Source organism: Callorhinchus milii, unplaced genomic scaffold (genome assembly GCF_018977255.1).
Source record: "Callorhinchus milii isolate IMCB2004 unplaced genomic scaffold, IMCB_Cmil_1.0 Scaffold2, whole genome shotgun sequence".
Classification (NCBI taxonomy): Eukaryota; Metazoa; Chordata; class Chondrichthyes; order Chimaeriformes; family Callorhinchidae; genus Callorhinchus; species Callorhinchus milii.
Genome location: NW_024704743.1, coordinates 114,908,130 through 114,928,807, shown reverse-complemented (window position 1 = coordinate 114,928,807; position 20,678 = coordinate 114,908,130). Strand labels below are relative to the sequence as shown.

Sequence of the window (20,678 nt, the reverse complement as noted above, 5' to 3'; positions counted from 1 at the left end):
AAGCCATAGCAATCGTAGTTATATTCAAGTATACAGTTATAAAAGCTGAGGGACTTGTATTTGCAATAACACTGTTTATGCACCACAGTAGCTGTTACTGTGTTGTCACAATAATTTAGCACTATAAAGATCATGCAATTAGCAACAGAATGCAAATAATTTACACAAGAGGCTAAAGGACAAACCGGTTGACTATCACCACTGACCCAGTTTACAGTTAATCAGCATCAGAATTAGGAAAGAACAAATGTTAGCAAAATGTTACAATGTCATTATCACCAAAATGCATTTTACTAATCCCCACAGGAACGAAAAATGAAACTGACTCGGGTCAATGCCTTAAAATGAGGACGTGACGCAAATAATTGCCTCAAATACAGGCAGTCCTTTAAGTGACCTACACTGTTCCCAGACGAATTACCATATGATTTTCAGTCATTAAACAATTGCCTGTAAACTTCATTTAGCTTTGGCTAAATAACTGTAAATCTTACTAAAAGGTGACAGTTGCACTCTACCTGAGCAGCAGCCAGATTCTCTGCATCCTCCCTTTTGCTGGTTGCTGGGAAGAACACAATATTGTCGATAGTTTGAATTAACTCTAGTTGGACCACACATTTAATAAGAAGTGCAGCAAACAACTTCTGCGCTGGTACTCCTGTAGGAAGAGAATGCATTGTTATTTTAATTACCATTTGTTTGCTTTTTAAGCAGTGAAACAACTGTAAGAATACTTTAACAGACCGCATCAAAAACACAAATCAATACAGAATTATCTGAAAGTGTGACGTTCCCTAGGTAAGGTTTAACTCAAGTTTAATTCTATTCATTTGTACTCTGCACTAAAATATATTGCTAACTGTTAATAGACTTTTATTCATGGAACAAAAACAATTATATTTGTAAAGCGCCTTTCACATCAGGAGGATGTCCCAAGGCGTTGGACAATCAGTGTTTTAGACCCGAGGTGGGGGTCAGGATCGGGGATAGTGGAGGGCAGGGGAGGAAGGAGGGTGACCGAAGGCATCGTCACAGAGGAGGGTCTTGAGACGGGTCTTGAAGGAGCCAAGGGAGGGGGTGAGGCGGAGGAACTGCGGGATGGAGTTCTAGAGGGTGGGAGGTGCCTGAAGGCCTGGCCACAATGGTGGGCCGGGCAATGTGAAACAGGCCGACTGAGTGAAGGGAGTGGGAGGTTTGGTAGGGGGGTGCAAGGCCATGAAGGCTTTGAAAGTGAGGACTAGGAACTTGAACTGTATCCTCTGTGTGATGGAAAGCCAGTGGAGTAGGGTAAGGATGGGGATAACAGGGCCGCGGAGAGGACACGGGCTGCAGAGTTCTGGATGATCTGCAGCCTATGGAGGGAGCAGTTGGGGAGGCTGACAAGCAGGGAGTTTGCATAGCCAAGCCTGGATGTTATGAATGCTTGTATGAGGGTTTCGGCGCCTGCGGTGTGAGCCAATGGCTGTGCCGGGCGATGTTGAGGAGGTGGGGGAAGGTGGAGCAGGTCAAGGTACGAATGTGGACACTTGAGGTTCAAACAGGACGCTGAGGTTCTGTATTGGCTCCATGTGATGTAGCGAGCATCCATGAAGGGAGATGATGTCAGCGCCTGAGGTGAGGAGGTGTTGACAGGAGCCAAGCAGGAGAGCCTCGACCTGGTTGACATTCGACTGCAGGAATTTAGCTCTCATCCAGGACTTGATGTCCGACAGGGTAGTCTGTGAGGACAGCAGTGGTCCAGAATCAAGGGTGGAAGCAGAGAGATAAAGTTGGGTGTCATCCGCACACATGCAGAAGTTGACCCCATGTCTGCAGAATATGTCACCAAGAGGGAGCATATAGATATTGAAAAGGAGAGGGCCAAGAGGGTGAGGAACACTGCACGTGACGGTTCGAGGGCTGGAGGACAAGCTGTTAGTGGAGACGGTGGGAGAGGTAGGATTGGAACCAGGCAAGGGCAGGTCCATGAAGATTGAGCTGAGAGGAGAGGCGGTGAAGGAGGATAGAATGGTCGATAGTGTCGAAGGCAGCAGAGAGGTCGAAGAGGGCAAGGAGGCAGAGGGAGCCCTGATCACAGATGGACAGAATGTCGTTAGTGACTTTGACCAGTGCTGTTTCTGTGTTGTGGGCAGCACGGAAATCCGACTGGAGAGGTTCATGAAGGGAGTGGTGGGAAAGAGCTGTTTTTAGGGGGTGTGGGATCTTTGCTAGTGAATAAGGAGAGGTTGATAATGTTGGTTAAAAGAGAGGCTAGGAGATGAAGCTGGATGATGGAAGTGAGGGAAGAGGGGGAGACAGAGTCGAAGATGTGTAGGGAGGGATAGGTGGCGGCCAGGGCCGTGAGAGGGAGGTGACGTGGGGGTAGCGGTGGATGGGGGAGAGGTAGCCAAACAAATCCCCTCGATTTTGGATTCGAGGAAGTCTCCTCGCAGTTGGAATTGGAGAAGAGGATGGTCGAGATGCGGGAAGGTGGACGGAGGAGGCGGTTGGTGGGGAAGAGGAGCCTGGGAGCCGGAGGAGTAAGGGGATAGGCCGAGTGGGAGATGAGAGGAAGATGCTGTGTTGCAGTTTTTAAGCTTTACAATATATACAATCTGTATATATTTGGAGTCTGAAAATTACTTTTACATACCCATAAACAAACCGTAAAATTAAATTAAAATCACTGAAGACATTTTTTCACAGACCCCAAGTATAGAAACAATCTCTCATTTTATTGTGAAAAGTCAATAAGCAGAGGCATATTCTTGAAAACAATAAATACCTTGCATGAGCAACAGAAACATCTGATTTGCAATACACCGTGTAATAACAAAGAGAAGCTTCAAATTCAGGTTAAACTAAAATTCTTTTAAAAGATTCTTTTAATTTTTGAATGATATTTCAACTATTTCATTTTCTGATAAAATTCGAGCCTTCAAATAGTAGTCGAACAGAAGAAACTTCCATACTTCGGTTAAAGCATTGGGCAGGGGAAAAGGGAACGCAATTTATGGGAAGTGGCAACCAACCAAAGCTAATCTCGTACAAACTCTAAGTGGATTTCCCTCCAGTATCTTGAAAGATCAACTATATAAATTATTTGTCGCTAGAAATTCATTACATCTGTTGCCAACAACTTACTGGTTGGTGTCCTGGCTTTAGCAGCATCGTCACTGGTATTAGAACCCAAACTGAACTGACTTTGCCGCCACTCTGAAGCATTCTTCTCTGCACTGGTCACAGACTGCTGGTCATCAGTCCGACTCAGGATATCCACCGACTTCTGAGAAATAGCATCCTAGAAGGTCCATAAAATGAATCTCAAATAAAATTTAATTTCTCCAATGACTTCATTTCTCCCTTCACCCTCTCTGGTTTTAAAACCTTTCTAAAAACATATCTGCTTTCAATCGTATTCTTTCACTTCATTCAACCACCTCACATCCACCATACCATATTTTCACCCACAAAATATACAGCCAATTCACTTCACAATATATTTTCCGTCCGGAGTGAAGGGCACTATATAAACGCAAGTTGTTGTTATTCTGTGAAGCGCTTTGAGATGTCTGAGACATGATACCACACCCACACACACACACACCGTCTCCTGTTTGGGACCCCACTCTCTCCCTCTTTCTGTGAGGGACCGAAGATACTTTCCCTGCTACACAAGTCCGAGTTTCACAGACTTTTTTCAGCTGGGTGCCTTGACACATGAAAGCTCATTGCCATGCTCAAGAGCAGCCAGACCAGAAAAAGTTCAACATATGTATGGAATTTTCCCTCCATCTGATGGACTCTCACTGCTTACTTCATCCCAGAAAGTATAAGGTGCAGATTGGCGAGATCCAACCAAAGTGTGCAATTGGAGTACTGCTGGAGTTGAACAAGCTAAAACTGTATAACTTGCTACTGTGAAAACTGAACACAAGTTTCCTAATGCTTGTCCAGCTCAAGCGATTCTATCCATTAGGACTTTGGCTTGCAGAACCAGTGTTCTATTGTTAATTCACAAGCCCTCTTTGGTTGCTGAAACAGCTATGTTAATACAATGCATACCAGCTGTTTTTGTCCAGCATCATTCTGCAATGCTGCTTCACCTTCAGAATTCTGTGGTCGCCATGACAACAATCTAAAACACGCAAATAAGTGAGATTAATTGTCTAATCATAAATTAATAACCGTAAAAAACAGCGCTTTGGGACGTCCTCCCGACGTGAAAGGCGCTCTAGAAATGTAATTTTTTTGTTGTTGTAAAAACTATTATAACAAATCTAATCATAATTAAATATTCTATGATGAGTACTGCAAAATGTGTCATTCAAGCTTAGATTTCAGGAATTTTGCAAACAGATTACAAAGTTTATAATTCAGTATTTAGATAAACTCATGTTCATTGGCTTTCAATTTAATAAGATTAAGTTACTTTTGGTGAATCTCAGGGCAGATACATTTTGCTTAAAACAATGCATAGATTACATATTATAAATTGTAGAAAATACTTAACTGGAAATAATTAGAATTTAGCTCGTTTATATAAACCTATTATAGATAGTTTGTGTGAAATATAACAAATACAGTCACTTCTATTCCAAAACATGGTCACTTTAAAGAAGCACAAGTTTGACTCAAAGCTAGTAATTCATGGTCTCATTACAAAGCTAAACATTTTGCTAAAGGACATTTAATTATTTTTCTCAAGAGGATGGTAACTTTATGGAAAGGACGAAATAGGGAGACAAATGGATATTGTCAGCCAAATTTAAGAAGAAACTAGATAGCTATTTGGTGCGGAAATCATTTGAGAGGTATACAGAGTCGTTCAGATTTTCCTTTTACTCTGGAAGAATATTTTCCAGTCTTTTACATTCATGTCTCGATTTCACTCAACATTCAATACCTTTTTGTAGTACGTTATTAACCAGAAATTCCAAACAGTTTTAAATGAAATTTAAGTTAAGCAGTCGCTAATCTAAATCCCAATACACGGGACAAACTGTTGGGAAAAATTTTAAAAAAAAAAGCTGTTTCTTACACATGAGGAATAGTGGTCTTGAAAATGTCTAACATGCAGTTACACGTTTTGTCCCATGTTTCTGGCAAAAACTTCTCCCCATTCAGAATGACAACATTCTCCAGACAGTTAGTACCGGATCGAGCTAGCTGTTCATTATCTGGAAACAAATGCATGATGATGATTAAGAAGACAAATATGAAACTAATTGCAATAACTATTGTTTGTAATAACAATTCACTTTGGAGAATGTGCATCACAACATACTCCAGGACCACTGCTGTCCTGACAGACTGCCTGTCAGACATCAAGTCCTGGATGAGAGCAAATTTCCTACAGTTGAATGTGAACAAGACTGAGGCCCTTCTAATTGGCTCACGCCATCACCTCAGCACCTCAGGCTCTGGCAGCATCAACCTCCATGGTTGCATACTACAACTCACCAGCCAGTCAGGAACCTAGGTGTCTTGTTCGACCCTCAACTGTCTTTTCTCCCCCACATTCAAGCCATGACCTGCTCTGCCTTCCCTCACCTCCGTAACATCACCCGACTCTGCCACTACCTCACCACTCAGGCCGCTGAAACTCTTGTTCATGCCTTCATCACCTCCAGACTCAACTATGCAAACACCCTGCTTGTCGGCCTTCCCAACTCCTCCCTCCACAGGCTGCAGATAATCCAGAACTCTGCAGCCCATGTCCTCTCCCGCACCAAACTCCGTGACCCCATCTCCCCTGACTCCACTGGCTCCCTATCCTTCAGAGGATCCAGTTCAAGATCCTGGTCCTCACATACAAAGCCCTCCATGGCCAGCCTACTTCTGCGACCTCCTAACCCCCTACCAACCCGCCCGTTCCCTCCACTCAGCCGGCTCTGGCCTGCTCCACGTCCCCCAACCCACCTGCCCCACCATTGGCGGGAGAGCCTTCAGCTACTCTGCCCCCAACCTCTGGAATTCCATCCCCCAGTCACTCCGCCTCTCCCCCTCCTTAGCCTCCTTCAAGTCCTGCCTCAAGACCCTCCTCTTCGACCATGCCATGGGCCACCCCCCTCCCTTCTCCCCCACCCGACCTCAGCTCGGGTCTGAAATGCTGTACTTTGTCCAGCGCCTTGGGACGTCCCCTTTATGCTTGTAATGTAATCTTGTTGTTGTAGCTTACAGGGTGTAAAAGTGCAAGTGAAGAAGTCTGCACCAATATCAATCGTCAATTAGTTGGAATGAAGCGAAAATTTGAGACAGCTACTACCTCATTTCCCAAATAATACATCTATTTTTCTCATCTCATTTTAAGTGACAGACAGCCCAAAAACTCGGTTACGTTTAGTTCGTACTGAAGTTATAGGAACATAGGATACAGGACGAATCTATTCAGCTCATTGAACCTGTTCCCCCAGTTTATGAAGTCTTGGCAGATCTTTTTACTTCCAATGCCCTCCTTTTCATCATACCCCTTAATATTTTAATATACATTTGCAAACATACACAGGTACAAAATGAAGAATTAACAGTTCTATTAGCATGCAGATTGTGTAACAGAAACATCTAAAGACATTATATCAATTGTTGTGCCTGTAATTGAGTTTTGATACAGTGAATGGTTTTATGTATTAAGGCAGTACCCTACCTTGCTGCACACACCAGTATAATTGTGCAAATATATCATCTAAAAGGATATCACTGAGCACTTCGAAGTACTGAGTAAACACATCGCAAATAGCGTAAAGTGCATGGTTGCAGGTAGTTGTCATCCATTCAGCTTTCTGAAAAATAAAAAGGAATTCAATAACACTTTCATTTATATCATTTTTGTTGGGCTTCACAATCTGATGAAATATTTTCTTTTTTACAAATGCAAGTTGAACATATGCTCACATGAGGGTGCTATTTTATCATATTTTAAACATTATGGAATGAATTCCTCAACCCAGTCTTTCCCACATCCTCCCTAGGCCAGATGGAGCAACGGCTGTATTAGTCAGTGAGTAATGCCAGTGCTCAGGAATTGGGAGGATATAGATTTCAGGCAGCCAAGGGCATACAACAACAACAAATTACATTTGTATCGCACCTTTCACGTCAGGAGCATGTCCCAAGACAATCAGGGATCTGCACCCGAGATGGTGGTCGGTCAGGAGGGGTGGAGGGCGGGGAGGGTAGAGGTAGGTGGGTGACCAAAGCACAACAGCAGCAGACGAACCGCCCATATCATGGCAAAGTCGAACAAGTGCAGACTGCCCAAACTCTCCTCCTGCTCCCATTCAAAGCAGTACACCTGGCAAGAGTTCAACTCCAATTGTATCACAATTACTGATTCCACAATCAGAGTGCCATATTAAGCAAACTCCATAAAGACAAGGCTGAGGTAATTCCAAAGAAAATAACAGCCCACAAAACCTGTTGGAACACACAAAGAATTCTCTATATGAAAATGAACAAAAGTTATTTGTAAGGAAAAAATATAAAAGGGTGTGGAGAAAGAGCACGGAAAGGGGATGGGAATACATAGCTCCATTGGAGAAGCTGGCATAGCAGACTCACTGGGTGAAATAGCGTCCATCAGCACTATAATCTCCATGGATTTGAGCTACCAGCAAAGGATTATAAAGAAATATGCAAACTTTCCGATGCTGAGTAATAATAATAATAATCACCGTTGCATTTCATATAGCGCCTTATCGCATCTTCAAGTCGTCTCAAAGTGCTTCACAGAATACACTGTAAAGTGAATTGATTCTATATTTTTGGGGCCAAATTCACCTGAATAATACTGCATTCTGAATAGTTTTGAATTGGCTTTTTTTCATTTTAGTAATCACTATTGGTATTTTGGATTTTTTTTTCCAAATACAATATCACATTTATAAAGCACCTTTCAAGTCAGGAGGATGTCCAGCAGAACAGTCAGGGATTAGGACCCGACAGGTTGATAAGGGGTAGCAGTTCAGAGAGGTAGGAGGGGGCAAGGACATGGAGGGCCTTGAAGGTGAGGATGAGAATGTTGAACTTGATTCTCTGAGGGATGGGGAGTCAGTGGAGCCGAGCGAGGGTGGGTGTGATGGAGTCACGGAGCCTGGTGTGGGAGAGGACACAAGCTGCAGAGTTCTGGATGATCTGCAGCTTGTGGAGGGAAGAGTTGTGCTTCACAAATGTCAAATGGCACCAGAACAATCACACAAACAGCCATGAAATGAATGATAAATTAATATGGAATATTGTTGGCCTGAATATTTGGGGGAAACTTCCTTCACTTTTTGAATAGTGTCATGGGATTATTAAAATCTCTCTTAACAAGCAGGCAAAACCCCAGTTTAATTTCACCTCCAAGAGACGACATCTTCAAGAATGCTGCCCTCCTCCAATACTATACTGGAGTGTCAGCCTAGACTGTTTGCTTAAGATCTGACTTGGGACTTAAATCCGCAAACTCACCAGAGGTGAGAATATTACCAAATGAGTTAAATGATATAAACATTGAATAATACTTACATTTGGCTTAGCGCCTTTCATGTCACGAGGACACTCCAAAGTGCTTTATAGGATATACTGTACTGTAATTGTTGTGACTGTTGTGTGGGCAAATGGCAGCTAATTTGTACACAACAATGTCTCACAAACAATCATCAAATAACTAGCCAATTTTATTTAGGAGATTGTTAGGCCAGGATATTAGGGGAAACTCCCTTCTCTTTTTGAATATGTAGGATTTTGAACTTCCACCTGAAGAGGCAGACAGGGCCTCGGTTTAACATATTATCTGAAAGCTCTCTCAGAGCTGCACTGAAGTGTCAGATTAGACCATATGAGTTCCAAGTCCCGATGATGGATTTGACATCACAACCTTCTGACTCAGAGGTGAGACCCCTACTAACTGAGCCAACCTGACACATGATCAGTTTGTAGATATTACGAGTGAAAATGACTTCCTCTCCATTTAAAAATGAAATGAAACAGTTCCTACTCACCTCGGTTTGTTGCTCTGGCAGCTTCATATTGTCAAAGATTCTAAAAACAATCCTGAACAGATCTTGCCACCAATGTTTTTCGTAAGTGTGACCATAAGTTTTCATTAATTCAAACATCACTGTTAAACCCCTGTGTCAAAGACCAAAAAACTAACATGAGACGACATGATACTACATATATCAAACAAAATAATTCACATGTCTAAAATGTCATTACAGCACACTCTTACATGTCTGCACCCATCAGAGAACGGGCAGGTCAACATTTTTTCAAGTAATTTTAGTGAAGCTAAATTCACCACAAGATTTTATAGATTATTCAGTAAAATAAGGGTTAAATCAGCAGCAGAGTGAACTCAAATGCAATCACTTCATCTGCAAATACAAGAAACAGGACCACAAACAGGAAGCTCTGAGTACACAGTTGCAATAGCTCCTTTCAAAAATGAAAAACATACATTTAATCTTCAAAAACCTAGCTTGGGTTGATTTTATTATTAATCAATCTCACAAACAGCTTGCCACAATTATTGACACCTTTCAACTGAATCAAATAGTAACAAACTTGGTCCCAAATCACTTTTTCGAATTAATATTATCAGTCTAATCAGAGAATCAGTGTATATGGTCTAAGTATAGCAAAAACATGCCAAATTAGTTTTGTGATTTGGCTCCTCAAAACCCATAGTTTTGACCTTTGAATTTCACCAGAGCTTCAGTGACTCAACGACCTACAACAACAACAACAACAAGATTCCATTTATAAAGCGCCTTTCACGTCAGGAGGACGTCCCAAGGCGCTGCACAGTTGGGTCATGACCCGAGCATTGGGGAAATGGTCAGGGTGAGGGGAGGGAAGGGAGGGAGCAAGGAGGGGGAAATGGTCAGGGTGAGGGGAGGGAAGGGAGGGAGCGAGGAGGGGTGAAATGGTCAGGGTGAGGGGAGGGAAGGGAGGGAGCGAGGAGGGGGAAGAGAGTCGAGAGGGGAGCTGAAGGCTCGGTCAAAGAGAAAGGTTTTGAGACCGGCCTTGAAGGAGGAAAGGGAGGAAGCAAGGCGAAGGCACTGGGGGATGGAGTTCCAGAGCCTCGGGGCTGAGAGGCTGAAGGCCCGACCACTGATGGTAGGGCGGTTGGGGCGGGGGACGTGGAGCAGACCGGAGCCAGAGGAACGGAGGGTACGGGCGGGTAGGTAGGTAACGACCTACAGAACCTATCAGTACAAAGATTCATTTTACCCTTATTGAATATTTTGAATTGTTTGCTCAGGCACGAATGAATGAGAAGCTGTGCAATTCTTTTGGTTTTCAGCACACTGGAGATCTTTTGTTGAGCTTCAACGCTGAATACTAAAATAAACCTTGGTGTGCTCAAACGCACTTTTAAAATGTATTCATTTCAGCTAGCAGATTGGTAGCTTGTGCATTTATTCTTCAATATATTTTCCATTGTCTGCAATTATCCTGACTTCACAGCAGAAGTTCTGACAAGGAACAAAAGATTCTGAGGCAGTGTGGCCATCTATTGTGTCTTTTTAAATGTGGTTCTCCGTCAATCCGAACGCTCCTTTAGACCTTGTAACAATCTCAACACATTAACGCTTACATCCCCTTGAGATCAAAAGACATTTATTTGAACAGAAAATCAAATGATTGTAAATTAACCCTACAATTAAAAGATATAAAAAATATTAAACTCGCTTATAAGATAAAATAGCACCACAAAGATTTGCGATGAAAACAATAGGTATAAAAGAATCCAAGCTGTTTATCTATAATGAATATCTTTATCCAATATGGCAAGTCTATTCATGCATAACATTGGCTTCAATTCGTCAAAGATAAGGGATTCTTACCTAGTTCTTACATCTAATTTGCATCTGTTAATTATGCACGACAACTCGAACAGAATTGGGAACCACCCTCTCACCCATACTCTGTCTTCAGCAGCTACATTCATATCATCGCTGGTATATTCTTTAAATGCCTGTAAAAATATATGTGCACATCAAGGTTGTTGTATTGTATGACAACATGTCAACATGAAAAAACAACTCACCCCAAACATAATTTGAACAATGATATATGCCAGAATACCTTCCCATGATCATCCAGTTTTCCTGCTCACTTTACACCTTTTAAAATATAGCATACCTCATTTTTCAAACTATCAAATTATTAATTACGATTTGATATAACATAACATGATTGGTGTCCAAGGACACCCAAGTCCCTCTGGACGCTAACGCATTCTAATCTCTCTTTTTTCTAAAAAATAACCCGCTCTACTGTTTTTGCTACCTAGGTGGATGATTTCACACTTCCCTACATTATACTTCATCTGCCACCTACCTGCCCAATCACCTAACCTATGTCTCGCTGTATTTTTTTAATGTCATCCTCTGTGTTGACACTTCCTCCTAGTTTTGTGTCATCCGCGAATTTAGATATATTAGCTTCGATGTCCTCATCTAGATCATTGATGTAGATGGTAAATAGCTGAGGTCCAAGGACTGATCCTTGTGGCACTCCACTAGTTACATCCCGCTAATCCGAAAAGAACCCGTTTATCCCTGCTCTTTGTTTGCTACCTGTTAACCATTCCCCAATCCACGTTAATATGCTCCCCCCAATTCCATGGGCCCTTATCTTTAGGACTAACCTTTTATGTGGCACCTTATCGAATGCCTTCTGGAAGTCCAAATAGACCACATCCACTGATTCACCCTTATCTAGTTTACTGAAAATGTCCTCAAAAAACTCTATGAGATTTGTCAAACATGACTTCCCTTTTGTAAAGCCATGTTGACTTGGCCTAATTATATTGTGCTCCCCTAAATACCGCACTACCACATCCTTAATCAAATATGGAGTGCAATTTATTTTTTGCTCCTGGTATTGTTTCCCTTCCTCTTCATCTCTCCTGAGAGCAATCATTCTCAGGCAGAGAGTACAGATAGATGACTTGATCACAGACCTTGGTCAATATTGCTTATTGTCCAGGTCAAGTCAATCTCCACTCAGTTACTGTGAAGAAAAATGACTCATTATGTTGGATCCTGTACTGATATATATTGTGCTGGCACTCTGAACAGGATTTGAGAATTTTTTTTAAGCCAACGTACGACACTTGTAAGGAATTGGATCAGAACTAATCCCTCACCTGTGGTCTCTCAGACACATATTTTGCACAATGGCGAATGAGCCGGATTGCTTCCATGCTTGTGTCAGGGAAAGCAGCATTGCAGGCAAACTCCGATAAACATTTCACTGCATCCTGAAAGGAGTCTATTGTAGCTGGAAAGTGCTTTGCAAATACATTCACTGTGAAAATTCAAGAGGAAATATCAGAGGTTAATGCTTTTTAAAAGTTTAAAGAACTAACAGCACAAATTATCAATTTAATTCCAATTCACCATTTGATGCCTCTGACCCATATTATTTAAATTGCTACTGCACTGAAAGTGCTATCTCAAATTCAAAATGAGAATTCATGTACAAATGACAGAATGAAATGCCATTTTCAATTCCCAGTGTCCACAGGATAATACCACACAGAACTGTGTATTAATTAGGTAATCTAATTTGCGGAGATTACAAGGGTGTTTTATGTGGGATTACAAATAGTACATGGATTCTGGGTCTGTAAGTGAATAAACAGTATTTATTGGGCAGAGTAGGGAGAAACTTCACCCAGCATGCAATAATAACATGCACTTATATAGCGCCCTCCATTCAGGGTAGCGTCTCAGAGCGCTTAACAGTGGCGGAGTCTGACTCTGAGCTGTGGTGGGGGGGGAAAGGTGACCATAAGCATGGGCAAAGAGGAAGGTTTTCAGGCAGGACTTGGATAAGGAGAGAGAGGGGACAAAGGCAGAGGGATTGAGGGAATGTTCCAGTTTCAGGGTGTAGAGGCTGAAGGCGCGATCTCCGACGTTAGGTGGAGTGTGCGAGGGACGAGCAGGAGCCGGTGCCAATCGAGCGGAGGTGCCAGATAGTGGATGGGGAGTAAGTGCAGAATGTATTCCGAATCCTGGGAACAAATGTGGCACCGCATAGACAAGAAAACTAACAAAATGTCTATGGTTTTCTATGAAGAAAGAAGTTAATGGTTAAAAAAAATGTAGATAGTAGATATGAAAATTTTAGATTAGTTAATTACGACAGCAATTTTTCACTATCATAATCATCCAAGAGCAAGGCCATGTAAACATAAACAATCATGCTTCAAAAAAAACGTTTGTTCCACTAATGGACAGTGACATATGTATTTTGTTTATAATAAACTAATATTAATCCTTACATTTATACAGACAGGAGGACACTTGCAAGCGTTTCACAGGATATACTGCAAAATGTAGTGGTTGTTTATTTTGTACATGAACGCCTATTAATTCAGTACTAGAATGTGGAAATTTTCTCCTAAAACTACCATTAACCAACAATAAGATTGGATTGTAAAAACTATAAATCTATCTACAGAATTTAGCTTTCAACAGTGAGTCAGCAATTGCTATCTACTTTTTTTTTAATAAAAGTCTAGGTATATCTAATGGGAGGGGTTGGGGAGAAGAAAAAAGGGAGGATTAAAAATAGAACGGTACATATTCATGCTCTTCTTAAATTTTTGCATTAACAGAATCAAAATGTCAGATTATCAGAATTTATTAAAATTTGCACTCAGTTTTAAGCAAAATTTCAAATCAATGCTTGAAATAGAAATAGTTGAAGTAAGATTTTCAAAGTTCCAAATAAAATTGAGGTTACAATAATATTTGCATTTGATATAGCGCCTTGTCTTCCAAACATCTCAAAGCACAGGATTTTACTGTAATGTGTAGTGACTATGTATTTGTAGGCAAATGTGACAGCCAATTTGTGTTCAGCAATGTCTCACAAAAAGCTATGAAGTGAATGTCTATTTGTTTGTAGAGAAGTTCTTGACTAAACAGAAAGGATACTCACTGACAATGTGACCTGTAGTTTGGAATGCCAGCTCCACTATACTCTCATCCTGGTCTGAAGCAGCTAAATGGAAAACTGAGAAAATATTCTTCCAGCCAGAACGAATGTTTCCAGCCTGCGAGTTAACCATTTGTGCTATGCAACGAACCACCATGTCTCGAATTGTTGGGGATCTTTATATAAAGGGAAAAAAAACTGAAAATATACCTGAAAGTACCAAAGTGCAGTTAAATACACACAACTCAGCCTTTATTATGCCTGCACAATCTTTGGAAAATTAATTATAGTAATACGTTTTGAGAAGATTATGTACAAAGAAATTGTAGGAAACTAACATCAAGCCTATTTGTCTGAAATCTTTTTGATTTCCAAGCAAATAATGAACCTTAATGGAATGAGCAGCAGCATGAAAAGCCAATATGAAAACATGATTGTAACAATCTTTACCTCTGGATCGCTTTTCACCCCTTGGTAAACTATTTTAATCATGCATAGAATGGTAAATACCACCTTCAAATCCTAGCTCATCTAATCCTTGGCTAATTTAGGTGTAATGCTCATTTGCAATTTTCAGATAATTTCATGTTGGTTATATCCATGGCATGAAGCTTAAATAATTTCTTGGTAACTTGTTATTTAAGATCCTGATGGTGTAATGTCACTACAGAACGGAAAAAAAAGTTATCAGCTCTTGCCTATCAGCTGTAAAAAATTACCTATTCTTTTTGATGATGTGTTCAAATGGTCGTAAGAAATCCTTCTGGAACCTGAAGTTAGCAAGTTCTCCCTTCTCTAAGAACTTCATTGACAACTGTCTCAGAGAGTCCACAGCAAAAATGGCAACATCTTCATTGGGATTGCAGCCAACCTGATGGTAAACAGGAAAAGTTAACTTCATATGATCAGCACTACAAAACAGCTATTGATAATAGAGGATATCTGCAATTTTACCTACTTTTTTTATTAAAAGGATCCATTATGTTTGAATATAAAACATTTTACTATCAATCATATAGGTTGGGAATTATAGACGTTATCTTGCCTAACAAGTAATTGTACTGCAATACTAGTTAAGAGTTGTGGACAATATTTTTCTAATCAATGGCCATGAAAAAAATTACAATCCTTGTATTTGATACAGTACTTTGTTGTCAAAATGTCTAAAAGCTCTTTAATAGGAATTTACTATAAAGCATACTTGTTGGCAAAAGAAACAGGAAATTATAATACAAAGAACTTTGTATACAGCCTAAAAAAATCTGCAATCACAAGAATTTAAAATAAGAAATAAATAGTGTATGACAACAGATTACCTTATTAAAATGGTCACCAATAACTTCCCATATTCGAGACCACTGCAGCCGGATTCGACCCATGTTGTAATATGATATCTCAACTATTTTCTGAAGGCTGAACATTCGTGGATGTGTTTGTGAGGCTAATTCATCCATGGACACAGCACAAAGCCATCGCACAAAATCCACTGCAAGCAGAAAAAATAGAACTTGTTATTCAATGTACTAAAGTAAAAAAACAATCATCTGAATGAGTTATATTTAGGGCTTCTGATTTTCGGTCTATTAATTAGATTTCGGTGAGGTTATTTTTAGCAACTTTTTAAAGCAACTGTGGAGTGTTCATAAATCAGATTTTTCGGGGCTTTCATTAATGTAACGAGAAGACACGCCTGCGTACACGGAGGGGAGAGAGGCATCTATCCCTCCTTGGAGTCCTGTGGCTCAGTGGTTAGCGCAGGGCAAAGCGTTGGGTAAATTTCCTTACTCCACATGCCTGTTTACCAAGGAGTAAGTGGGAACCTGGGTGTTAATTGATTGGCGGATCGCTTTCCTGGGGGTAATAATTCCTTCAAAAAAAAAAATTTGGTCACTCAATCCACGACTGTTTGTGGGATGCTCCTGTGCACAATTGGCTGACGTGTTTCACCCACAAAATAAACAGTCGTTCCATTTTACAGTATATTCTGTGAAGTGCTTTGAGACGTTCCGAAGACATAAGGCACAATATCAAATGCAAGGATTATTATTATTATTATCTCGCTGGTGCCTCCCTCCTCTCAAAAGTTTCACCAAACACATCCTGGTGGAGGAGAGGGAGGGAGAGGCGGAGAGTGTTGCACGCGCATGCAGTTGGCACACAAGGACTCTGCCAAGAATGAGTGAGAGAGAGAAAGAGAGAGAGAGAGAGAGAAAAAACCTCACCACGGAGTTGAGTAATAATAATCCTTGCATTTGATATAGCGCTTTTCACGTCTTCTAGACGTCTCAAAGCGCTTCACAGAATATACTGTGAAGTGATTTGACTGTATATTTTGTGGATGAAATGTGACAGCCAATTGGGTACAGCAGTATCCCACAAACAGCTGTGGATTGAGTGACCAAATTATTATTATTTATTAATTAATTTATTATTTCAAGGAATTACTATCGCTGGAAAAGCAATCCGCCAATCGACTAACAACCGGAGTTCTCCTTGCTGCTCAGTGAATCTCTATTGTCAAGTAAGGAAACTTGCCTAATATTTCACCCCACCCAGGAATCAAATCCAGGTCCTCTCGCTTGCGAAGCGAGTGCTTTAACCACTATGCTCCAGGACACCAACCACTGAGCTACATGACTCCATTCAACTTTAGATTGACTTTGAATTTTACGGGCGAAACATGGCAGTCAATTGCACACGGCAATGTCCAATAAACAGCCATGGAGTGAGTGATCAATTTTATTTGGGGGATTTGTTGACCAGAACACTAGGAGAAACTTCTTTCTCTTTTCGAATAGTGCCATGGGGAACTTTAATATACACCTGAAGGGACCCAAGTTTAATGTCTCATCCGAAGGACGGCACCTCTGACAATGCAACACAATCCAGCATTGCATTGGAGTGTCATCTACGTGATTCCAAGTCCCACGCTGAACCCACAAACTTCTGAGTCAGAGGCGAGAGTCCTACTACTGAACCAGGTTGACACGATGTTTATTGGATGAACACTAATTTAATTTTTTGTTACTTCTGGTTGCTTTATTGATGTTTATCAATTAAACAGTATTAAACAGAAAATCAGAAGGCCTAGCTATATTGTAAGTATTAAATGTTAAGGTATACCAATAGCATTTCCATCCAACCGTGTTGATCCGGTAAAGATTCTGAAAAGCAAAAGATAATCATAAAATCAAAAATAAAACGAGAAAAGTTTAAAATTCAAAACAGTACAACTCAAAGTAACGCAAGATTGATTCATCACACAAAGTAAACCAGCAACAACATCCAATAAGACAACATTATCATTCAGTTTACAAGGATGTACAAAAATGATTGTACATCTGCCAAATAACAACAATAAAATTACATTTATAGAGCGCCTTTCACGTCGGGAGGACGTCCCAAATAAGTGGTCAAGAACAAGAAATGCTGCCTAGTGATTCAAAGTGGAAGAATAGAAATTTATGTGGATGCAGTCCTGCTTTCAGACAAGTGATGACCTTCACTCAGTCAGAAGTGAATAACCCATATTGCTGACATTTACAAAGCACTATAGTTTTACCTGATGGCTTAGTGAGTCAATATATACACAGTTCATCAACTGATATGTATCAACCAGAAGATTTTAGGTTCAACTCCTGGTCTAAGTTGAGTTAGTTGCTCTCAGCTGGCATGTTACAATTGGCTTCCACACAAGGGAGGGGAAACTGACTGAACGGAAGACAAACAGATTTTTTTAAAAGAAAATATGAAAATGGTATCTTCAATCTGGCTCTGCATTTGTAGCCAGGTTCAAAGGAAGATGCATGCGTGAACCTCAGGAAATGTGAAGTTGAAGGATCCTGGCTGGTGCTTATCAAAAACAACAAGTTAAATTTGTAAAGCATCTTTCACGTCGGGAGGACATCCCAAATCGCTGGCCAAAACATGATGATCATGGAAAATTACCAACACATGATAAGCCTCAAGCAAAACAAACCTAATCTTAACATGAGAGATACTTTAAAAGATATTCATATCCAACTCCATAATTTTATTTAATATCTCTAATATTAAATTTGTGTGAATGTTTATGAAACGACAAACTTGGGAAAAATTACACCTTGGTTGCATTTTATATTGCATCACTTTACTGATTAAACCAGAACAACACCAACAACAAGATTGCATTTATAGAGTGCCTTTCACGTCAGAAGGACGTCCTAAGGCGCTGGACAGTTGGAGAGAAGGAATATTATTCTGTGAATCTACACAAATAACATTGCTAGCTGAAGCATAAAAATAAAATGTTAAATGATCTTCCAGCTTTCAACTTAAGCAAAATTGAAAGATCAAAATTTTAATTTTTAAGTGACATAAAATAAACTGCACCTCCCCCACCTTTACTGCCTCACCCGTCAGGGCGAAACCTCATTCATGAGTTCGTCATATCTCAGCTCGACTATGCCAACTCCCTGCTTGTCAGCCTTTGCAATTCTTCCCTCCACAAGCTGTAGATCATGCAGAACTCTGCAGCTTGTGTCCTCTCCCACACCAGGCTCTGTGACCCTATGACCCCCACCCAGCTCCACTGGCTCCCCATCCCTCAGAATCAAAACGTTTGTCCTTGCCTTCAAGGCACTCCATGGCTTTGCCCCTTCCTATCTCTGTGACCTGCTAACCCGTTATTAACCTGTCCACTCCTTCCGTTCAGCAGGCTCCGGCCTGCTCCACGTCCCCCGCCAGGCCCGCTCCACCATCAGTGGTTGGGCCTTCAGCCTCTCCACCCCCACCCTTTGGAACTCCATCCCACATTCCCTTCGCCTCCCTCCCTCGCCTCCTTCAAGGCACGTATCAAGACTCTCCTCTTCGACTGTGTCATCGACCACCCTCCTATCCTCTACTACCCCACCTCCCCCCCACTGTAAAGGCACTATACAAATGTAACTTTGTATTGTATACAGATTTGAGCTGTACACAATGCATCAAATTAACTGAAAAACCTTGCAGATCCTTTTAATCCCATTCTAAAAAAGACAAACAATTCTCCATACCTGTCAACAGCAACAACAACACTCTGAGAGCTGGTCTCACCAATGGATTCCTGGATACTGGCTATTTGCTTTCGGTCAACAGTCCCACCAACCAGTGTGCCTGAGTAACCAAAGGGAAACAATATAATAGATGCTTTTTAGTGTGAGACTTGTAAATTGTCAGCTTGAAGACGTTTTCAAATCTGTATCTGAAAACTATTCTATAAAACAGGCTAACATGCAGCGACCACAAGCTAGGTGGATGAGGCCAACTTCAACTGAGTTCTCAGCAAACAAATCTACAGAGAATTAAAGTGGCCAAAATTCAGCAAGGGAACTATCGAATGCGTTTTAGATTGTGTAATATATAAATTAATTGACAATCTCATAATTTACATGCAATGATAAATGGTTGCAATCCAACCACACTTATGTTAAAAGTAAAGTAGATTCATTGAAAGCTGGGTAAATCAATTTACTTTTGTATTTTGGAATTCAACTTCCCAGTTAGCATAATCCTCAATGAATTCGCTATGTTTTTGGTGCAATGTTTTCCAGGAAAGATGCCAGGATTGTTCAATATTTTAGCTTTCAAGGTCTGACAAGACAGTTTCAGCAAGCCCAGAATCCACAACTTCAATTTAACAACACATCACGATGACGTTCTTTTAAAAAAAACATTACAGCAGCCAACTAGTATCACATTGTCAACTTATACAAGTATTAACTTCAAGCCAAATAAATCTGGAAGTGCCTTTGGCAATATTTAAGTCAATATGCTTATTTGATAAAAATAACATAAATTAACTCACCAAGTCCCAGACCCAAAAACTCGTCAGCTCCCTGATCTCTGGAACCACCAATAGATCCTTCTCTGCCTCGTACCGTGCCTGAGATGTACCGTGCCTTTACTCCAGTCCCTATTAACTGCGCTAGTTCCAGCTGACTGATGCATTTTAGAATCTATAAATATTTACGAACGTAAGAAAGAATAAATTCAGAATAAGTTTTCAGTTGCTCAAAATAAAAGTATAAAAACAAACAAACCTGGTGTTAAGTAACGCCAACTTTTTAAATCAGTTTCAGATCTCGGGCAGATTTAAGTAGCTCTCTACGAAGTCGGAATCTGTCACAAAATAGAGCATTATCTGATACATACCCCAATTAGGACAGCACGGAATAACAATCTTTATCAAGTAATCATGAAAAAAGATTTGTCCACTAAAATAAATACCCCAAATGGATAACAATAATACATAGGCACATGGATAGTATTGTATAGTGAGGACCATAAATGGAGAGCATCTAACCTGCCTAATTGAACTTACTAAACTAAACCAAAACACAGTAGTGAAAGTCCGGTTTGATCAAAAAGTTGTGATACCATTACAATGTCTAAGAAGTCTTAAAGAAATGATGATATTTTGATTTGTTATTTTAAATAATAGGGTAGTTATCACCACTTTTTGGTCACCCTGTTTAATCGGGAAAACCATAAGACCATAAGACGTAGGAGCAGGAGTAGGCCATTCTGCCCCTCGAGCCTGCCCCGCCATTTAATAAGATCATGGCATATCTTCGAACCTAACTCCATTTATCCGCCTATCCCTTAATCCCTCTATCCTTTAGAAATCTATCAACCTCAGTCTTGAACATGTAAAGACTGTAAAGAATAAGTAAAAATAAATACTATCTTATGGGAATGAAGGCAACATACTAGTTGGTTTGCTAATGGTATAATTTTTT

The 20,678-nt window shown here is 40.5% G+C and overlaps 1 protein-coding gene across 2 annotated transcripts in view; it reads right to left on the bottom strand.

The window, feature by feature from the left end:
* Positions 1-20,678, bottom strand: part of arfgef1 (ADP-ribosylation factor guanine nucleotide-exchange factor 1 (brefeldin A-inhibited)) — an 83,999-nt gene that overhangs the window by 9,328 nt on the left and 53,993 nt on the right. For both annotated transcript variants that reach the window (XM_042346786.1, XM_007886887.2), the window contains 14 exons: positions 19,745-19,895; positions 18,954-19,053; positions 17,044-17,084; positions 15,237-15,406; positions 14,640-14,791; positions 13,924-14,096; positions 12,122-12,282; positions 10,815-10,945; positions 8,964-9,093; positions 6,626-6,761; positions 5,021-5,159; positions 4,045-4,117; positions 3,124-3,280; positions 519-658 (listed from right to left, as the gene is read on the bottom strand). In XM_042346786.1, the coding sequence (XP_042202720.1) occupies positions 519-658; positions 3,124-3,280; positions 4,045-4,117; positions 5,021-5,159; positions 6,626-6,761; positions 8,964-9,093; positions 10,815-10,945; positions 12,122-12,282; positions 13,924-14,096; positions 14,640-14,791; positions 15,237-15,406; positions 17,044-17,084; positions 18,954-19,053; positions 19,745-19,895 (1,854 nt within the window). The remainder of the gene's footprint in view (positions 1-518; positions 659-3,123; positions 3,281-4,044; positions 4,118-5,020; positions 5,160-6,625; positions 6,762-8,963; positions 9,094-10,814; positions 10,946-12,121; positions 12,283-13,923; positions 14,097-14,639; positions 14,792-15,236; positions 15,407-17,043; positions 17,085-18,953; positions 19,054-19,744; positions 19,896-20,678) is intronic.